Raw genomic sequence first — 21,407 nt, forward strand, 5'->3', positions numbered from 1 at the left:
TTGTGGCCCAGGAGAGGAAATGCCCCGCTCCTGGAAGAAAGGGCCCAGAGATGAGGTGTGGAGAGGAAATTGATCTGTGCCTACAAAGGGGCTTCTTAAAGGAAGGGCTCCTCAGACAGGACAGAGTTGAGGGAAACGAGAGGGTCACATGAGCCTGTGACAGTGGCAGCCTGCTGTATACAGAAAACTCTGAATGTGCCGTGAGGACACCTGGGTTCGGGTCCCCGCTCTGCCACTGGTTACTTGTGGGTCCTGGGGATGTTCCTCTCCCATTCTGAGCCTCAGGATCCTCCTGTGTAAAACTCTGCTCCAGCTGGGTAGTGGCTGCTGTTAATAATTAGGTGCCAACCAAGTTAATGTGTAGCCGGAACATCATTCTTTTGAGTCAGAAGACGACTCGGTGCCTGTTTATGTTTTCGTGCTGGTAATTCGGGTGACTTTATGTTTGTCTTCCAGTAATGTTTCAATGATGCTCCCTTTGAACGTTTCTAACGTTTCTCTCCAGGACTTGAGCTGGAAAGGGAAGAGGTTCTGCCCTTGACCAGGCAAAAGCATAGCAGCAAGTCGGATGACCAAGCGTCCCCATTGGCCTGGGAGTGAGGGGTTTCCCAGGACAAGGGACTTTCGGTTGGTGGCAAACCGGATGATTGGTCACCCTAGTGGCGAGAGAGGTGAAGGCTTGGAGGTGACTTGGAGAGGAGGTCCTGGAAGGGCTCTCCTCCTGTTCCCTTTCTATGTGGAGTTTCCCTCATTGCCCCCACTGACTGGTGTGGTGGTTTTCATTATAAGGTACAACTCCCTTATTGGGAGGTACAGGGAGGAGAGGCGAGGGGCAGCCTTCGTATCTGTCACAAGCCCCATTGAGACAACTATTGCCAGGAAAGAAGCCGAAATGCTTGACTAGCACTGATGCTATGGGGATTTTCCCTTTTTCTTCAAAAAAAAAAAAGACCCAGTGGAAAAAAAAAAAAAAAAAGCGATGAGTTGTGAGGCAGACAGCGGGTCCTACGCGGCCCCAGGAGACAGTGCGCAACTCATTTGCTTAAATTTGCAGCTGACGGCTGCCACCTCTCTATAGGCACCGGGCAGAGAGCCTCTCAACATCAGACAGTGACCAGTCTGGTGACATACGGCTACAAGCATGAACTACCCCTTGACCCTGGACATGGACCTTATCAACTACAACCTGGAGGACATGGTGAGTAGAGACAGATGGTCACCCAGACCCCACTTGGAATTCTCAATTTCCTGTGCCCAGGGCTCAGGGAAGAGGGGACAGCTGTGGAGTCCCCTCCCGCTGTGGATCAGCAGAATCTAGACAGGCCCAATGGCACCTGCCTTTTAAGACTGTATTTCCCCATTCCAAGGAGGAAGCAGATAAGTAGAGTTGTTGCTTTAAACAGACATCCTTTAGAGGGGATCAGAATTTTGGGTTCCAGTCCTGCATCCTCCCGGGCTTGCTATGTGACCTGGAACAAGTCACTTTGCCTCTCCATTCTTCAGAAGAAGGTCCTCCTCTTATCTTTTAGGGCTGGAATAAGGGTCTAGATGGGAAAGTGCTTCGGAAGTGTTCTTACTGTCAGGAACCTGGTGCTGTTCCAGGGTATTTATTCATCACTTGCTATATGATTGTATCATCAGGGCACTATATTCTGTGTTGAATGGAGAAGCCGAGGATTTGGTCCTGGCCCTCAGATAGCTCACGGTCTACCCCCACTCACTGGAAACTCTTAGACAGTAATTGGGTGCTAAACCAAGGAACTGTGAGACCAGGTGGCCAGCAAGGGAGGGGACCACATGGGGTCAGAGTCGGGGGAGGGAGGCACAGGGATGCCAGATTGGTGGGAGAAACTGTGTCAATCCTAGAAATGTTTTAAAGCATGCTGTGGTCCCCGTCAGAACACTGGAATCTCTAGAGTTGAGGTGTTCTCGGATGGGCTAAGAAAATGATTCCCAGAATCACACTCTGCGTCGCACCCAAGTCCCTCCTGTGAAGCAGAGGTTCGGCTGGCTTGGCTGTCACCGGGCTCGCAAAGGAGGTGTGTAGGGAAGAGCTAAAGCAGAGACTCTGGAGCTCCTGTGTGTCGGCAGGAGAGGGCTCTTTATGAGGATCTTTGGGGAGTTTCTTTCCTCCTTTCCTCCCATGGCCAATGGCACTTCTAGGGAAAGGACTTCTCTTTGCACTACACTCTGGGCCGGATCAGAAAAGATCCAAACCCTTTCTCCCAACGCCCACTTGCTTTCCTGACCCTAAACTCACCCTGAAATGTTCTCCAACACCCTTCAGTTCCACCGGCTGGAATCCATGCCGGAACTCTACCGGCCGGGTTCCCAGACGTGCTTGGAAAAGCCCGCCCACTTGCGCAGATCCCAGAGCTAGGAAGCCGCCCGAGAATGTGAGGGGAAGAGCTAATTACCCCAAGTCCGGTCCCTCAGACCCAACCAGATAAAAGCAGAGCCAGAACCATCAGTCTAATCCGACCTGCCGCCTTAGCCTGTGGGACCCAATACAAAATGAAAACGCAGGGCCCCTTGTTCAAAAATTATTAAGAATGTCAAGATAGCGATCGCAGAGCACTAAACCGAGCGTGGAGCTCTTCTAAGTACAGGGCCCGGCGTGACTGCACAGGCCACATGTCCATAAAGTTGGCCCCGAGAGAAATGACAGACTCTGGGCAGTACCCTCAACCAGGCTAAAACCCCACCACCCTGACAAGGTGCCAGCCTCCCATCCTGGCCCCCAGTCTTGGCCCCTGGCCTCACCCGGGTAGGTTAGTGGATGTTTTCCTCTGCCTACAGCTTTGAGCTGACCACGAACCCTGACCCAGTTGGACGCATAGTAACCAACCCAAGATCTGGCCACTCCTGGCTTCTGAGAAACCGCAAGAGTTTCCCCTAACTGCATGCGCCACTCCACTGCATGACCTACTAGAGACAGGTGGTGGCAGAGGGCAGGGGACAACAGGGCGTGTCCCATATATTAAAGACCACCAGCAGCCCAGGGAGAGAGACCCGACTACTTGTTACGAACTGAGGGCCCTTGGCCACAGCCAGGTGTTGGTCGTCCTGTCTTCCCTTCCGCCTCTTGAATTCTGAGATCAACTCCAGCCACTTGAAATGTCCATTTTTAAAGGATGAGCAGCCAATCCCCATGAGTGGCGGACCCACACGAAAACTCTAGATGGCTGACTAAGCACAAGGAGCCAGGTCCCTGGGGTGGGTGTACCAGGGACCGATCCTGCTAGGAAGGCAGACCTAGGCAGACCCAGAAAAGTCTCTGTCCACAGGAACCTTGATCTTGACAGCCCCGGGGCCTGGGCTGGGGGACCTACAGGGGCTGGGCGTAAACCTCACCTCCAGCCCCACCACGCCAGCCAGGAGGGGAAGCTGCTAAAAAGCAGGACGAATCTGGTCCAACCCCAGGACCTGGACTCCCCTATCCTGTCCTCAGTGATGGTCCCCCCAAAACATTTCACTGTGGGCAGAGCATCACAGGCTACAAAGCCTGTCCATGTGTATCACCTCATTTCATCAAGGTGTAAGGAAGAGGAACCAAAACCAGCCCAGGCTGTCTCGGGCCATGCGTTGGGAGAGGGGAGGATCCCCCACCCCAAATAGGTCAAAAGTCCCAGAAGAATCCCAGTGGAGAGGGCCCCAACTGGAGGTGATTTGAGGAATCAGAGATGAGGGAGGTCCAGCCTGGGGAGGGTTCAGTGTTGGGGCGAATCTGGGCTCAGACATACAGACCGCAGTCTCCACCGGGAACTCTTGCCTTCCTTAAGGACACAGATCCCACCCCTCTGACAGAACGGCATAAAAGTGGCCACGGATTAGGCCCTGAGAATCAGGAGACAAGAACGAATAGTCTTTCAGGAATGACCCGACAAAACGTTTCAAGTGGGTGCTGACCCACGAGATGGTTGCTGTACAAAACCTAGGGTACACATCTACCTGTCCCTCAGACTGGGTGACTGTCCCCAAAGTATAAATTGACTTTGGGGTGCCACACGGGGACCCTCCCCCAAAACCTAAAGATTCAGCGCAAAGATAGAAGTAGCTTTGGAGCACCTGCATGGTTCAGTTGCTTAAGCGTCTGACCCTTGGTTTCAGCTTAGGCCATGATCTCGTGGTTCGTGGGTTCGAGCCCCGTGTCGGGCTCTGCACTGACAGCTGGGAGCCTGCTTGGTACTCTCTCCCTCTTTCTCTCTGTCTCTCCCTGCCCCTCTCCCTCTCTGCCCCCACTCGTGCTCTCTCTCTCTCTCTCTCTCTCTCTCAATCAATCAATAAACATTAAAAAAAAAACAACCAAAAACGTAGAAGTAGCTTAAAGTCTCCCCCCAGAACCACATCCGGGGCAGTACCATGTTCCTAATGGCCAAAACCCTGGGTACAGAGGAAAGAGGAGCCTGGCGGCTTCACTTCTGAAGGGGGGGAGGGGGGAGGGGGGAGGGGGGCAAACCAGGCCCCACATCTCTTCTTCCTTCAAGTGGCAAGCCAGAGTCTCAGATGGTCTTTCGGGAGTGTGGACCCTCAAAAGGAAGAATGGGATCAGGGACACAGACCCCCATTCGCACCCTTAGCCCGATCTCAATCCTCAAGCCACTGAAGGCTGGAAGGACAGATGCCCGGCTGACCCCATTCACAGCTCTTGCCTCTTGGTTGGGAATATCCAGACAAGGGCACAAAAGGAGACAGAACCTGTGGGTGCTGCCTAAGGCCAGAGCAATGACCTGCGTCTGTGTGCAGACGCGTCCTGCGGCCAATATGACTCAGGCCCCTGGGCTCCCGGGGTTCTGCCCGGATGAGCCACAGCACCCAGCAGGCCGGCGCCCTCTGGGGGGCTGAACGCCAAGGCTAGTCTGGCCGCAGGACAGACAGCTAGAGAAGCGAAGCTCCCCCACAGGTGCCGAGATACCCGAAGATCGCGCTCATCCTCGGGCAGAGCATGACAGCCCGAGAATCCGAGCATCTGGGAGCTGTGAGTGAGGGGCGCTCGAGGGCAGAGCCCAGTCTCCCGTCCAGGGCTGGAATCCCTTCCCGAATATTTGAGCTCATTCTTCCTCCTCCCAGGGGAACCCCAACCCACCGTGGGAGAGTTCTGCCTGTGAGAAGCTCCTTTCTCCTTTGACTGAAACACCCAGCCCCCAGCCTCTGCCCATCCCTCCCCATCTGCCCTCGAGAGCCTCAAACAGTGAGCCCGTCCCGCCCTCTTGCCTATGGTGGTTCTTCCAGTCCTTGAAGAAGGCATCTGTCCTGGGCTCGGGTCTTCTTCTCCCAAGACTCTGCACCCCGGTACCAGAAAACTTCCTCCCAGGGTGGGGATTTCCAGACCCCTCAGCAAACCGGTCACCCTTGTCCAGACCAAACAAACTGCGACGGTGTCAGCTGCCCACCTACAGGTTTCTGTTCACCTAAGTAAGGTGACGGGAGCCTTTCTGGCAGCCGCGTCACCCTGTTGACTCATCTTAAGCTAGCAACCAGCAGACTCTCGGGCCTTTTTCTTCATCAACTGTCGGTAAGCCAGGTCTTCCCTAACTTGTCCCCCCACGGTTGAAATCTTAAACCCGAGTCTAGGTCTCTATATTTTCCCCTGTCAATTCCATCTGGTCAGCTTGGGCCTCTAGTTCCAGGCTGTGGAGGACGCTGCATTGCCTGGAAGGGTCCCCCAGCCGTGTCAGCTGAGACAGGGTGGAGAGTGTCAAAGGGGTGAGGGTCCGGGACAGACTCCGGAGGAATGCCCCGGTTAGCCCCTGCCCCACCAGCTCACACAGTCTAATCAGCAAATATTTGCTAATCCTCACGCTGGCCAGTGCAGCGCCCCGATGCACCTGCTCCCCTCCTCCCCCCCTGCCCATCCTCTCTTCTCCCCAACACCAGAACACAGAATGTTCTAACTCCTCTTGCCCTGTCCCCGGTGCTCAGAGCAATTTCTACCTGGATTCCTGGCTCACTGCTCAGCTTTATCCTGCTCATCAGGTCTCCTTGCCTTCTCCGGGGCATGAGCCCCCGGCCTCTGTGCAGGCTCTCTGCTGGGTACCTGCCTAGGCCACATGCCCTCGTGGCCTGGCCTGGGCACGTGGCTGTGTCTCTACACGGTGCGTGCTGCTGTCAGAGTATGTGTGTGCCTGAGGGCCCCGGGTTCCTGCAGCTTTTGATGTCAAAGAATGAGTAAGCGCTCGGCCAGATTGCCTGCACTGAGCTCCCTCAGGGTGTGAGCCTTGGAGGGTTCCCTTCTGCACCCCACTCCCCAACGTATTTAGGATTCGACGTATTTAGGATTAGGTTCCTCATCTTCCCACCGGGCCAGAGTCAACCTTGCCTCACTACCTCTCTCCATGGTCCGGGGAGGGGTGGGGTGACTGATCCCCTAGGTATGGGAAGTGGCTTTCACATGTGCCACTTCTGAGCCCCCAAAATGTCTGTTTGACACCTCCTGCTGAGATGTACTAACAACTCCCAGCACCCCTCAAACCGGCTTCCTCCCATGTTGTTGCCCTCCCTGCCCGAGCACTTTTCCAAACAAATACCTCTTGGCAAGAAGGAAAAGATAGCTCCCCTCAACCCTCTTTGAAACCCAGCTTCTCAGGAGATGGGAGTTCTAGGGTCCTGGGGGCACCTTCCGCTGCCGCTTGGATGTTAAATGGTCAATAAACCAATCAGCCTGGATGCTTTAGAGGGTAAGGATTTGAGTGGTTCTCATAAAGGGCCTCCGGGGTCAGGTAGGCGGGCTGTACCTACACCGGCCAGATGTTGCCCAAGGGGCAGTGGGCCGCCAGGCTCCCCCCCAAAGGTAGGCGGAGTCCAGCCCCACTGACTGCCCCAGGCCCCGTATCTCTTCACCCCTGGTCTGAATTGCTTTGCTCACCACTCACCTCACTGTTCCCCCCCACCCCCACCCCCATGTACCTCCTGGTCAATTCCAATAGGAGTCAACGAGCATACTGGAAATAGCTCCCGGTATGGGGACAGAACCCAAGATGGGCTCTAGGCTCTCAAGGGTATTGGGAGGAGGCAGGAACCGAAGAAGGGTGAAAAGAAGTGTTTGGGTCTCTGCAGAGGCACAGAGAGGGACTTGCCTCAAACTTTGGAATACAAGGGCCCCCGGCCCTCTCTGAGAAACTGCTCTCAGCGGTAGTAACGACACAGAGAGGGGCGCCTGGGTGGCTCAGTCAGCTAAGCCTCCGACTCTTGATTTGGCTCAGGTCACGATCTCACAGTTAGCGGGATCGTGGGATCGTGGCATGGAGCCCTAGGTCAGGCTCTGTGCTGACAGTGCAGAGCCTGCTTGGGATTCTCTCTCTCTCTCTCTCTCTCTCTCTCTCTCTCTCTGTTCCTCCCCCTGCTCTCTCTCTCAAAGTAAATAAAGATGAAAAAACTTGGTTAAAAAGAAGCAGAGAATGTAAGAAGAGAATCTAGTTCCAAGCTAGGAAGGAGGGAGGTAGGAAGGTGGGGCTGAGTGGGACCTTGGAGGAAACGTAGGCATTAATGAGACAGGCAGCCGTGGGGACAAAGAATTGTTCTGTAAAAGGTAGAGTTGGAGCAAAGTCTTGGAGACGGGAATGATGAACCTGGAGGACAGGGCACCTAAGGCGATAAAGTAGAAGGCGAGCCTTGAGAAGTTGGAGGAATATACATTTTGTAGACACGTCAAGCCCCCGTAGGGGAGTTCAGACGTCACCCTGCAAGCCCATGGTTTTCAAATGAAAATAGAGCTGGTTTTTTTTTTTTTTTTTTTTTTTTTAATTAAACGAGAGCTTCTGTGTGAAACACCACATGAGACAAGAGTGGAGAAGTCTGGTTTGAAGGCAAGGAGAAGAGCTGAGCCTCCCCCTCCCCCCTCCCCCCCCCCCCCCCCCCCCCCCCCCCCCCAGCCCCAGGAAGCCCTGCAAGGACAGTCCCTGGATGGGATCACGCTGTGTGGAGTGCCCTGCAATTGGATCTGAAATGTGGCCGTGTGTGTCAAACCTCTTTCCCTAAGAGAACATGCAGTTAATCTCATTTCTTTTTGAGAACTACATCGTATTCTGTTGTGTGAATGCACGGAGACTGGCTTACGCCAATCTCCTGTTGAGTAATTGCATCACAAACATGACTTCTTATAATTGGCTTTGCTATTAAATGTGAAACTGGGCGAGGGGGGTAAAGGTGAAAAGCAAACCACTGCTTACAGGTAACTGGGGACCAACGAAGGACTTTAAGCAGGACACTGATGGGATCTGCGGGTTGGAAAATTCCTCCTGTGTTTGGCGGATGGACAAGGGTGGAGAAGTTGCTGGCATGGGGCCATGGAGGCGGTAGGGTGAAGAAGGGCTGGACTGAGGCTGTGGCAGAGGGATGCTGGGGTGGGGGGAGGCAGAGGGCTCTGCCATCGCACCGATGTATCCCCCACCCCTTTCCCCCAGACCCACTTGCCCCGGGGACCAGAAGGAAAGACACAGGTTGGGGACCTGGGTCTGCCCACTGAGAGCGAATGTGTGACCCACAACTGGGGCCCCTGGGTGGCAGCGTAACCATCTCCTGCTTTGTGCAAGACCCTCACTCTCCTGGAAGAAGGGCAGTGTGAGACCACTAGAGCTTCTGTGCAGAGTATCCTGTCCCATCCTCTGCCTCCCCGGGGCTCATCATTTATAGAAGTGTCTTTTTCAACCCACATAAGTTGGTTATAATTGGTTTGAAACCATGGGGAGGGGGCCGGTGGGAGGGGTGGAGAACAGGGCTGGGAAGTGAGGAGGAGCAGGTGCAGGGGGACAGCTGCGAGTGAAAGGTATGAAAACAGACACCGTGTCTTCCTTTGCGGTTAGCTGGGTAAACAACCTGAGCGCTGGTGGGGTGGGGTAAGAGGGGAGGAGGAGGGGGGGAGGAGAAGGAGGAGGAGGTGAGGGGAGGAGGAAGGGGAGGAGGAGGAGGAGGAGCTTCCAGAGACAAAGTGGGCGCATCACCCTCTCTTGGAACAGCAACACCCCTTCCTCTCTTCTGAAGCCGAGAAGGAAGCAGAGGAGGGAGCTCCCGAGTGATGGGCAGGAGCAGGGAGGGAAGCCCAGGCAGGGCTGCGTAGTGGTGGAAAAATCGGCTCTGGAGGGAGATCAACGTGGGTTCAAACACACCTGACCTTTGTAAGATAGGAAAATCACAGGGGCGCCTGGGTGGCTCAGTCGGTTAGGCGTCTGACTTCGGCTCAGGTCATGATCTCACAGCGAGTTCGAGCCCCGTGTCAGGCTCTGTGCTGACAGCTCAGGAGCCTGGAGCCTGCTTCCGATTCTGTCTCCCTCTCTCTCTGCCCCTCCCCTGCTCGCTCTCTGTCTCTCTCTCTCTCTCTCTCAAAAATAAACAGTAAAAAAAAAAAAAAAAGACAGGAATAGCACATACCTGAGTTTGTTATGCGGAGTGAACAAAGCAGGAGGCTAGCATTACAATTTCAGCTACAGTGAAGACATTCGGGAACAGGGAGACGCATCAAGAGGAAGCCGGTAGGCCACACCAGCAGCTGCCCCCTCAGCAGGATCTTAGGTTTTAGCGCCCGCTGCTCTGTTGGGAATTGGAGCAGACGGCCCCTTGCCCCAACCAGACCCATTTCCAACACTGAAGTTCCAATTCCATGCCGTGAGCCGGCGGCCTTCCCTACCCGAGGACACGTAAACTCAAAGCACCTAACAGGTGCACAGCCCTTCAGAGTCCGTGAAGCCTCTCCCTACCAAACGCACCACGCATCTCCTTCCATCTTCGTCACCACCCCGCGAGGAATCAGTCCCGTTTACAGTCAAAACCTGCAGCTGGAAAGGGCAAAGCGATTTGTTCGTGGACACACAAGGGGAGGTCGGGATTTGGTCGGTGGGATGTATCGGGAGCCCAGGGACAAAGGCAGCGTGGGGGTGGGGAGGACAGGAGAAATCTACAGGGGACTCGGGGTCCCCCTGTGAGGGGGGAGATGGGTCCTCAGTTCCCCGCCCTGCTGTCTCCTTGCCCTTGCAGTACAAGGAACTAGGCAACTACAGCGACAGCACGGAGAGCCCCGCGGTGGAAAATCACCTCTGCTCCACAGCGGAGGGGCCCCTCCTGTCCTCCTTCAAGGCCGTGTTCATGCCCGTGGCCTACGGCCTCATCTTCCTCCTGGGGATGATGGGCAACATCCTGGTGCTGGTGATCCTGGAACGCCACCGGCAAACCCGCAGCTCCACCGAGACCTTCCTGTTCCACCTGGCCGTGGCCGACCTCCTCCTGGTCTTCATCCTGCCTTTTGCCGTGATCGAGGGCTCCGTGGGCTGGCTCCTGGGCACTTTCCTCTGCAAAACTGTGATCGCCCTGCACAAGATCAACTTCTACTGCAGCAGCCTGCTCCTGGCCTGCATCGCCGTGGACCGCTACCTGGCCATCGTCCACGCCGTCCACGCCTACCGCCACCGCCGCCTCCTCTCCATCCACATCACCTGTGCCACCATCTGGCTGGCGGGCATCTTCTTCGCCTTGCCAGAAATCCTCTTCGCCAAAGTGAGCCGCCTCCATCGCAACGACTCTCTGCCGCGCTGTACCTTCTCTCAGGAGAACCGAGCTGAAACCAACGCCTGGTTCACCTCCCGCTTCCTCTACCACCTCGGGGGCTTCCTACTGCCCATGCTGGTGATGGCCTGGTGCTACGTAGGAGTGGTGCACCGGCTGTGCCAGGCCCAGCGGCGCCCGCAGAGGCAGAAGGCGGTCAGGGTGGCCATCCTGGTGACGAGTGTCTTCTTTCTCTGTTGGTCGCCCTACCACGTCGTCATCTTCCTGGACACCCTGGCGAGGCTGAAGACCGTGAGCAACAGCTGTGAGCTGAACGGCTACCTCTCCGTGGCCATCACCATGAGCGAGTTCCTGGGCGTGGCCCACTGCTGTCTCAATCCCATGCTCTACACGTTCGCGGGCGTCAAGTTCCGTAGTGACCTGTCGCGCCTCCTGACCAAGCTGGGCTGTGCCGGCCCCGCCTCCCTCTGCCAGTTCTTCCCTACCTGGCGCAAGAGCAGTCTCTCTGAGTCAGAGAATGCCACCTCCCTCACCACCTTCTAGGTCCCGGCCCCCTTCGTTTCTGCTTTCCTTGGGGGATGCGGTGTTACTGGAGCCCCTTCCACGGGACCTGGGATCCTAAGAACTCGCCGTGGCCTGGCTGTGTCCTCACATGGGGCAGCTGGATGAACCAACCCCTCTCTCCAGGACATCCCTGCCATCGCTTCTTCCAGCCCCAGGGCTGGGCTGCAGGCCGGGGAGGGGAGGCAGTCCAAAGGCAAGAGCAGAGGATACCTGTGCCCGGCTGTATCCCCTGGGGCTGAGATGACCCCCCCCCCACACACACACACCTTGTTTCATCTTAACCATTGGAAGCTCAAGAAACAACTTTTACTTCTGCCCTTGCCCATTGCGGAAGTCAGTCCCCTCCCAGAATGCACTCCGTCAGCTCAGGGACCACCCACCTGCACCACTACCCACCTCTCCTCTCGCCCCACCTGCCGAAAGAAGCTAGAGGCTGAGCACCAGGGGATGGATGGAGGTCAAGGCCGAGGAAAGGCCAGCTGGCAAAAGAACGCAGCCTTAACGTCTCAGTCACTAACAAACACAGACGTTCTGCCGGGCCACCAGCCCTGCAGCATCTTGACCAGGCAGGAAACTCAGACTGACCCAATCCCGGAAGCTGCTCCTGGCCCTGACCAAAATGGCCCCGGGCCAGCCCCGCGTCACTGGGCCCTGGGAGGTCTGCAGACTGAGGGCAGACTCCAGGCGCCCTCAGAGACCAGCCAGCCAGTGTCCTACAGAAGAAAGAAGGCCCAGCCAGCAGAGAGAAGCCACTGACAGGAAAGATTCTCCTTCCTTAGCCCCAAGGAGGCACAAGTAAAAACCAAGGCCTGCTGTCTTCTCTGCCCAGCGTAAAGAGGGCCAGGGGCAGTAGGGTCCGGGGTCCCGGCGGGTCTGGGCACTGATAAGGAAGGAGGCAGTCCGTTCCTTCCCGCCCCCCACTCTGCAAACTACACAGCAAAGGGGTCGCAATCGCACGGAGGGAGCACTTCGCCGAGAGTCAGAACGGAGATGGAGACCCGCCCCCCAGAGAAGGACGACAGACTGAAAGGGGCTTCTGGGGGTCATCACATCCAGCGCCCTGCCTGCAGGCCAAACCCAGAGCTTGCCTGTCTCTCTGGGCCTCAGCAAGAGCCACGAGGCATCCCCTTCGTCTAGGCAGGGTGAAAAGCAGGCCTGGGCAGGGAAGTCCCCGAGCCTCAGGAAGCCAAGCCCTGCCCCTGAGAGGATACTACTCAGATGGAACCAGAGGATGCTGCTCCGTGCCTGCCTGCCCAGAGAGGGCTCTCCCTCCCTCCTCCGCAGCCTCTGGGCTCGCCAGGGCGGGATGTCCGGGACCCCAGCACTTGCTGAGGGCACCTCTGGGTTGCCCAGTCCCGCTTAAGGCAGCTGGCCAAGCTCCCCGGGAGGCCCCCACGGTGGAAGTCAGAGCTTGTGACCCCAGGAGGGGGGGCTGTATCTTCACCGTAGGACCCTGGGAAAGCCCCCGGAGCCCCACTTTTTCTCTCCCAGCATCCAACAGTAAGCTGGGCAGTCGAGTAGCCAGACACAGAAGCAAAAAGGCAAGAGGATGGATTTTAATTTTCTCTTTTTAATAAAAAGGCACCTATAAAACAGGTCAATACAGTACAGGCAGCACAGAGACCCCCGGAACAAGCCTAAAAATTGTTTCAAAATAAAAACCGAGAAGATGTCTTCACATATTGTATTTATATATTTATATTTATATATATATATTTATATAATGGTACAAAATGGCTGGGGGTATGGCCATGGATGGAGGGAAGTAGGCTGGCCTGTGGAGTTCACCTTGGAAAGCTAGTCTGGTGGCGGAGATGGGAGAAGAGAATGGGGAGGGCATTAGGCCCTTTGCGGTCTGACCCCTCTCTCCTCTGGGCAGGAAACACTTAGAGTCAGTTTGGGGAGTCTTGGGTCGGGGTGGGGGGGGGTGGTTCATGGGTACAAGGCCCAGGTTGAGGCAGGGTGGGCAAAGCGCCTGGCAGGATGGAAGCTAGGTGGCCCCCAGACACAGATGTCGGGGCCCTGGCCCTGGGCCCCTGGGAAGGTGCTGGGGGAGGCAGGGGCCTGCAGCCAGCCGGCCCCAGAGGAAGCGCTTGACCTGGCTGACGGTGGACTGAGGACAGCACCAGACTGGGAAAAGTGGGGCGAATTCCCTTTGTATCACAGCTGCCAATGCTAGACCAGACCCTGCAGATCAGGAAGGCTGGGGATGGGGCCACGGCAGAAGACCCCTTGTCTAGAAATGGCCCTCGGCCCCGGAGGCGGGCCACGGAAGGCCAGGGAACTGCCCTGCCACCTCACAAGGCAGGAAAGGAAGTGAGAAAAGGAGAAGTGTTTTACTCCTGGGGCCAAGGGGGCAAAACACTGAGTCTGTATGGCTTCAGCTCTGACCAGAGGCAGGTGGGGAGTTTTGGGAAAGAGCAGGGGACTGAGGGGGAGGCAGTGGCTGCGCCTGGGCGGGCACAGAGCCCTGAGCCCGGGGCAGGGGGACCTTGCCGGTGAGAAGGCAGGCAGAGAGGAGGCGACAGGAGGCGCCCGGCTTTTCTAACCCTTTCTCTAATCCACGCTCAAAGGACGGAGGCTGGAGAGAGACAGATCTCCTCAGCCAAACCCTTTTCCTTCCGCCTTTGGTGATAAGAAGTAGGTGGCAGTTCCTGGGAGAGGCGGGGCCTGGGGGTCACCTGGCCCAGGGCGACCGCAGCAGGCACAGGACCACGCGGACCACCGTGCCACCACCCCATGGCTCCACTCAAGGGGGCCACACAGCCTCCACCTCTCCCTCCTTTCCTTCATCCCACACTGGCGAGGGAGGACTTCAAGTTCTGGCCAAGGTGTAGCAGCAGGGGATACCAGCCATCCATAGCTGGGAAGCCAGGGCCCCGTGTCGCCTGTGCGGGGCGAACACACACGCCCGTGCACACATTCTCCTGGATCATTCAGCAACAGACAGACTGCCGCTCTGGGAGGCCTCAGCCCGGATGGGGCTCTCCAGGAGGAAGCCTCGGTGGTCTGACCTCAGTTTAGGTGCCGGGCTTATCTTTCGTTTCACCGTTTGGGGAAGGGACCGGAATGGTATCCTTACAGACCCAGAGACAATGCAAACACTGGGTACCTGTGTCAGACTGCATGGTCCTGAGTCCAGGAGAATGGAAGGGGCAAGAATTTGAAGAGGGAAGGAAGGGTTTTCTTGTATCCTTTTTTCTTTTTTTGTGACTTCTATCAAAACACAGAAATACAGCACACACACAAACCGGCACAAAAGCGCAGCGCTCTATTTACAGCTGCGGCTGGCACCTGCCCACCTGGCCAGCCGCCTGCAGGGAGGGGTGGGAGAGGGGGTCAGCCACATCAGCAGGGAGAGGAAATGAGGCAGGAAGAGACAGAAGGAAAAACAGGTGGGAGCAGAGAAACCAAGAGGAGAGAGAAGCTCGCGGCAGAAAGGAAAGGGACAGAGTGGGGAGACCTCCTCCTTCCCCCTCTCCCCCCACGGACGCGACACAGGACTCCGAAAGCACAGCTGCAGAGGGTGGGTGCAGAGAAAGAGGGAAGGGAGAGGCTCCATAGGACTGGGGAGGAACGGGCGAGGGGCAGTCCCGGTGGTGGCCGAAATGGAACCCCAATCCAAAACCCCCCACCCCGCTCTGTCACTTCCCCTTAAGCTGCCAGCACATCTGGTTTCCACAAAATGCCACGCCCCACACAAGCCCCTCCCACCCCCTCCACCCCACCCCTTGACCCAGGCCATCCCAACACTGGAGGGGAAGGAACTTTCTTAAGGTTATCATATTTGCAGTATCGCCCCAGCTCCGGCCCCGCACGGGGACTGCTAGAAGGGCAGGTTGGCCATGCTGCCCGGCGCCGGGAGGTAGCCCATCTGGCTGTCCAGAGACACGCTGCGCTGCCGCAGGGGATGGGACACCATGAGGTTCTGCTGGGGCGGGGGGCCCATGAGGGAGCCCTGTGGGGACAGCATGTGGGGGGGCTGGCTGTAGACCTCGCCCCCCACGCCCCGTTGCTTCATCAGCATGAAATTCTGCTGGGTCATGAGGCCTTGCGGAGGCGACATGACCCCCTGGTGCAGGCCGTGGGGCACCATGCCCTGCTGTGGGGGCACACCTGTCCTGCCCAGCAAGGACATCTGTCCGGGGTGGCACATGGACATGTTGAGCCCCCGCTGGACGCCCTGCTGGCCCGGGAGGTTGGGGGGCCGTGAGGGGGTCTGCTCCGCCATCATGTTCTGCAGGTTCATGAGATGCAGATTGGGGGGCTGGGCCTTGGGGGGCTGGTTCTCGCTCTTGGGGAAGTACTGGAGGGTGCTGCTTGGCTTCTCAGAGGGGATGATCCTCGACAAGTCGAACTCAGGGATCCCCGTCGGGGTGGGCCGGATCACCTCGCTCAGCTCGGGATCGTTCAGCACTGATGCCACCCCGGGGAGCACGCCCGGCGGGTAGGCGTCGCCCATGCGCCCAGCCATGCCTTTGCCCATCAGGTGCTGCTGAGGGGGCATGGGGCCGGGCGGCTGGCTAGGCAGGTCCTCTGGGGGCAGGGGCATGCCTGAAGGGTAATGCTGCTGCAGGCCAGGCCCCCCACCCCCACCCCCACTGGGGGCCATGGCACCGTGGGGCTGCTGCAGCCGAGGAGGGAAGGGCATCATCTGGGAGGAGCTGGGCACAGGGCCGCAGGGGGCATTCAGGGAGTCTGGGCCCCCTGGAGGCAGCATCATCGAGTTTTGAGGGGGCCCTCCTGTCCCCTGCGCATTGGGGTGCAATGGAATGTTGGACCCCAGAGGGGTAGGGGAGGGCAACATGGTAGGTGGGGGTTCGTGGGACAGGGGCTGCTGGCCTGGCAGGTTCATGCCCATGGGGCTCTGGGCAGCAGCCGAGTTCAGGTGCATCTGGTTGGGCTGGTTATTGCTGATCCCTGTGGGGAGAGAGAAAAGAGGGTCAGAAGCTGTGTGCGCCCAGCTGTGAGAGGGTGCAGAACTCAGTCCTTCCCCACTCCCCAGCCAGGCTCACGCCAGGAGGGGTAAGGGGCCTCCACCGTGGGCCTGTCCTGGCTGCAAGGGCATGGACTTGAGGCATTCAAGTCAGAAGCCAAGAGACCCAAGTTCTGGCCCAGTTTGCCATGGGGTCATCATTGGACGTCGGAAAGACCACTGGAGTACTCTGGGCTTCGTTTCGCTAAATTGACGACAAGCGGGAACTTGACCCGGGACGTCACACCCCCATACCCAGGGCCCACTGGAAGCACACGAAAGCCAGCATAACCACAGGGGTGACTGCTGGCCATGGCATCTCTTCCCGTGCCCGGTGCCCACACCAGCTCTTCTCCTTGCGGCCCCCTTCCTGCCTCGCACCTGGCCCAGAGCCCTGCGGCGGTGGCGGAGGGGGGAGCAGGGGCCGGTCGGGCAGCAGCTCGTCGTCAGAGGTGGCGATAGTCTTGATGGCATTGTGGTAGAGCGGGGTAGAGCTGGGCATGGCGTACTTGGACATCTGGGACATCATCAGTGACAGGGGGTTCTGGGAAGGCGTGGGGTCTGGGGAGGAAGTGAATGGCAGGCTGGGGTTCATGAGGCCGCTGGGAGGGTTGGCGGGAGGCGCTGAGGAGCTGCTCCGGGGGCCGCTAGGCGGGAGGGCACCTACAGAAGTGGGGAGACAGAAAGAGCGGGAGTGACTGGGGAGGGGAAGACGAATTTGGCTGCTCACGTTGTGGGTGAGGGAAAGGCCAGCTCCCGAATCTCCCGACTCCTCCAAGCACACCTCCGTTCCAGTGTTCTGCTCAGCACCCTCAACGGGGACCCCCGCTATCACTACAGCCCACCCGTCTTCAAGCAACTCCTGCAGCCTCAGGGGCCCAGACAGTGGGGAGACCCCAAGTATGAACCCCTCAAAACGCCTGGGAGATCACCACGGCGCTCCCTGCGGAAGCTCACGCCCAGCTGGTGACATGTGCCCCTTAAGCAGAGCCATCCACCTCTGCGCCCGGATACAGACGCCTTCACTCACTTGCCTGCCCCAGCCCGAACACGCCCCCCCGACCCCGGGAGGTTCCCAGTGCCAGAGTCCAGTGCCCCCCTGCCTGGCCTGGCGGACTTACCCTGTTCCATGTTGCCCAGGGTGGTGGAAGAGTTCATGTTGAGAGGCGGCTGCTTGTTCTGGGGGACCCCAGGGCTGGGCATGGCTGTCTTGGGTGAGGCGACCCAGCCCGGAGAAGGCACCGCCATGGAAGGAGACTTGAGCCTGCTGGGCGAGCCAGTGGGCGAACGGACACTGAGAGAGGAGCTGAGGACCTGGGGTGACTTGAGAGGTCCCGGTGGGTTGGCCGAAGGCAAGGGCACCATCTGTGAGGGAGTCTGGGGTGATTTGAGGTTGGCAGAGGGCGATGTGACCAGGGGTGAGTGCACCTGGCTAAGGGTGGGCGACTTCAGGTGCCCCATGCCTGGTGAGCCCATCTGATTAATACTGATGGTGAGGTCTGAAGGCCGTCTGCCCAGCCCCCGACTGGGGGCCGAATGCACGGACCCGGGAGGATTGGACGCGGGGGGCAGAGGCATGTGGCTGAGCCGGGTGGTGCCCACATTGCCCATGGGCATCGAGCTCTGGTCAGGACTGAACATGTCTTGAGTATTGCCCATGTCCTGGGGCATGGCTTGGTAGGGTCCCTGGCCCCCAGAGAACCCCTGCTGGCCCTGGTTGGGAAACTGTGAGGGCATAAGCATCTTCTGCGGGCCACCCATCATGCCACTGCTGTTCTGGGCCCGCACCCGGGCCATCTCCTCAGGGCTGAGGCCCTGCGGCCCCATCATGTCCCCCGGGCCCCGCATCTTCTGCGACATCAGCATCTGCTGCTGTGGGGTCATCTGGACGTTCAGGTTCATGTTCATGTTCATGTTCACATTCATGTTCATGTTGAGGTTGCCTGGCCCCATGGGAGGGTCCACCTCTCTCAGCCCAGACTGCCCCATGGGGGGACTCAGGAGGCCCCGGCCTCCACCAAACTCCATGCCCATGGGGGTGCCCGCCAGGCCCTCGCCACCAGCCATCTGCCCGGGGAATATGGCCGGATCCATCTGCCGATGCGCCTGCATCATCCGCTCCATCTCCATGCCCTGCCCCATGGCGCTGCCTGCCATGCCCAGGGGGCGTTGCATGCCCATCGACCGCTTCTCCAGCAGCTGGTGCCGCAGTAGCTCCTCCCGGACCCGAGGGGTCATGAATCGCTCTGCTTCGCCCTGCCCCGCCGGGTAGGGCACAGCATTCTGGGCAAAATTGCCGGGGCCCCCCATGGGGGGCAAGTCTTCGGTCCAGCCCATACCCGGCCTCACAGGCCTCTGCATGGCATTCATGGGCACCTCCATGGGCATACCCTGCATGCCCCCAAACCCAGGCACCCGTTGCATCTGGTTGCCGGGGAAACGGGGGCCGGGAAAGGGAGGTCCGCCCCGGAGCTGCATGGGATCTTGGACGTCCATGGGTCCCCGCAGCTGGGCACCCATCCCTGGTGGCCACTGATCCCCAGGCTTGCTGTGGTAGGGAGGCGGCGGCCCCCTCACCATCATGCCCCCCATGCCCATCATGTCCTGCAAAGGGCGGCCCCCGTGCAGCCCAATCTGCTCCTCCTTCCGCCGCTTCTCCTCGTAGTATTCTTCCTGCAGCTTGCGCCAGGCCACCTGCTCCGGCGTCAGGCTGTCCTGACCCAGCCTCTGCATCATCATGTTCATCTGTTGCCCCATGTCGCCGCCCGGGGGGTGCCCAGGCACTTCATGCTCCAGCGGGGGGCCCCCTAGGCTCTGCGTCTGTGAAATCATGGACTGCAAGGGCTCCTCGTACTTCTTCAGCCCGCTGGGAGGGGCCGCAGGGGGCTGCTGGGGGGCGGGAGGGGCTGGTGCTGGTGGGCCCCCCTCCACGGCTCCTCCTGGGGGCCCCTTGAGGAAGGGCTCGGTCTCCCCGCTGCGGAGCAACAGCCGCTCAATGTCTCGAAGCGTCTGGAGGGAGCGCTCCCGATGCTCCAGCTGCTCCTTGGACAGGCCTTCCGAGCCCACCAGGCTCCGCTGCCCGTTCCCGGTGGGGGCGGCCTCCCCCAGCAGGGCAGGGCCCGGGGCGCTGCCGGGGTCTCCTCCAGGAGGCAGCGGGTTATTGGCGGTGGCGGCTGTAGGGGTGTTGGGGTGGGTGCCCCCGGTGCCACCGCCCGTGCTGGCGGCTCCCACGGAGTTGGGTGTCAGGTCCTGACCGGTGTCCTCGGGAGGACCCTCTGAAGGCAGGGCGGGCGGTGCGCTGCCAGGGGCGGGGGGCGGCGGGGGCGGCGGCAGTGGCTGGGGCTGCGGCGTGCCTGCTGATGGCGTGCTTAGGGGTAGCGGTTCTGGGGTAGGTGGCACTTTCGGGGCCTGCAGGACGACAGAGGCAGAGTGTGAGACAGCTAAGGGGATGCGCCGGCCAATCCTCCTGTTCACAGAGGCGCCGCACCCACCTGGTCCAGCTTGGCCCGGGGCACGTTCTGCTGGTGGTAGGTGAGGATGGAGTCGGCCCGGCCCTGAAGCACCGCCTCAGCAGCCCTACACGGGAGGGAGGGTCGGGCACAGAGAGCTCAGAGAGGGGGCGGGCGGGAGCCCCTGCCCTCACCCAGCCCAACCTAAGCCTGGCTCCCTGCAGCCACACACCCAGGCTGAGGGGCACTGGGGAAAGGGAGCCGGCCCGGCCTGCCCCGAGGCACTTACGTGTTGGCCAGGTGGGTGGTGAAGACGTACACGTACTGCGAGGGAGGCTTTCCGGGGACGCCCCCAGCCCCGCCCCCAGGGGCATCAGGCCGGAGGCCTGGCGGAGGCCCGTGGGGGGCGCCTGGGGCGCTGCTCTCGCTGAGGGGCAGTTGGGCGGCTTGGCCGGGACCCAGCTGTGGGGCCGCCATGGCTGGGTCTGCTACATTACAGTCTGCGTGAGAGAGGAGAGAAACAGGGTAAGCAGCCCAGATTTAGAAAGGAGAGCCAGCTGGCACTCCCCACCACCCCATCCCAGAGATGCCCAGGGACAGACGGGCTCACTGTTCTGCAGCTCGTGCCGGCAGGGGCCGCTTGTTGTCACACTCTGGCGGTGTGTGTCTGGCTTCTACGCTTACTTGCCCGATACCAGTCCTTGACCACGACGGATAAATTGTGGGGAGCATACAGAGCCGAGGGGGAGGGAAAGTGTGACCCCCGCAAACAGGCTCCTGTGTGCCTGGCATTCTGCAGGATACTTACAGATGTGATTCCATCTAACCACAACGTCCCTGGGAGGGAAGTGTCACACACCCTACTTTACGGAGGAGGAAACGACTTTGGAAGGATGACATTACTCACCCAAGGTGACACAGCCCATCAGTGCAGAGCTAAAGTTTGAACCCAGGCAGGGACTGCAAAGCCCTTCTCTGAGCCACGCACTATAGCGTGTGTGTGTGTGTGTGTGTGTGTGTGTGTGCGCGCGCACGCGCGCACACACACACCCCTGCGAATGCTCCAACGGTGGGGGTGACGGTAGGAGGAGGCCAAGAGGCTGTACAGATCGATGATTCAAACGATGAATGGTTTTGCAAGCGAATCCACCATTAACGGATGTTATGACCTTATGAACATGATAGTCCGTCCCCTTAAGCCTCAGTTGTTTCGTCTACACAATGGAAATACTAACTCCCACTCTGCACAGGAGGCAGGCCAAAGAAATCTGTTTTTACGGTAACTTCAGAACTGTGTCACAAACTAAAAAAAAAAACCACTCCAAAAACAGAGTTATGAAAGGCTGGCATAGTGGATGCACTCCCAGGGTAGACGGACCGCCCTGAGTATGGACTGAAGTTTGTTCCACGGTCACAAAGTTGATTCTGAGTCCTAGCCTAAAAAAAAGATCTACACGTGGTCATTAATGGGACTAGGTAAGTCAGCAGACCCATTCCCACGCCAAGAAAAACAAAAGTTAGGGGCGCCTGGGTGGCTCAGTCAGTTAAGCGTCCGACTCTTGATTTCAGCTCAGGTCATGATCTCATGGTTCGAGGGATCAAGCCCTGCATCAGGCTCTGTGCTGACAGTGGAGCCTGCTTGGGATTTTCTCTTTCCCTTTCTCTCTCTCTGCTCCCCCGCTCCTTCACACTCTCTCTCAAAATAAATAAACAGACATGAAAAAAAAAGAAAAAGAAATTTTACATAGAATGACAGAGCCAAAAGCTTGGGGGCCCAGGGAGGGCTTGAGAGCTGACCTCAATGTGCAGGGTTGCCCTGGGGAAGAGGAAAGTGCATATTTGGTATACAGAATTAGGACTCCCAGGTACAAGTTAGGGGAGGGAGGCAGGCTTTATTCCAATGAGGAATTTTCTAGTACAATAAG

At 58.5% G+C, this 21,407-nt stretch overlaps 2 protein-coding genes across 7 annotated transcripts in view; one reads left to right on the plus strand and one right to left on the minus strand.

Annotated features, from left to right (window-relative positions):
* The first annotated feature begins 964 nt into the window (after nucleotides 1–964).
* On the plus strand, nucleotides 965–12,736 carry CXCR5 (C-X-C motif chemokine receptor 5). The gene is made up of 2 exons (XM_003992421.6): nucleotides 965–1,198; nucleotides 9,970–12,736. Exons 1-2 carry the CDS (start codon nucleotides 1,142–1,144, stop codon nucleotides 11,035–11,037), a joined length of 1,125 nt encoding a protein of 374 aa, XP_003992470.2. The 5' UTR covers nucleotides 965–1,141; the 3' UTR covers nucleotides 11,038–12,736.
* BCL9L (BCL9 like) overlaps nucleotides 12,609–21,407 on the minus strand; it is a 28,452-nt gene continuing 19,653 nt past the window's right edge. For 5 of the 6 annotated variants that reach the window (XM_045038388.1, XM_045038387.1, XM_045038389.1 and 2 more), the window contains 5 exons: nucleotides 19,772–19,982; nucleotides 19,525–19,609; nucleotides 17,155–19,441; nucleotides 16,415–16,696; nucleotides 12,609–15,978 (listed from right to left, as the gene is read on the minus strand). In XM_045038388.1, the coding sequence (XP_044894323.1) occupies nucleotides 14,885–15,978; nucleotides 16,415–16,696; nucleotides 17,155–19,441; nucleotides 19,525–19,609; nucleotides 19,772–19,982 (3,959 nt within the window). In that variant the 3' untranslated portion in view covers nucleotides 12,609–14,884. The remainder of the gene's footprint in view (nucleotides 15,979–16,414; nucleotides 16,697–17,154; nucleotides 19,442–19,524; nucleotides 19,610–19,771; nucleotides 19,983–21,407) is intronic. The other variant, XM_045038390.1, reaches the window with a different exon arrangement.

Source organism: Felis catus, chromosome D1 (genome assembly GCF_018350175.1).
Source record: "Felis catus isolate Fca126 chromosome D1, F.catus_Fca126_mat1.0, whole genome shotgun sequence".
Taxonomy (NCBI): Eukaryota; Metazoa; Chordata; class Mammalia; order Carnivora; family Felidae; genus Felis; species Felis catus.

Coding starts and splice junctions, on each gene's coding strand:
- CXCR5 (XM_003992421.6), top strand. CDS start 1,142: ATGAACTACCCCTTGACCCTGGACATGGACCTTATCAACTACAACCTG. Junction 1,199..9,969: donor ACTACAACCTGGAGGACATG/GTGAGTAGAGAC, acceptor TTGCCCTTGCAG/TACAAGGAACTAGGCAACTA.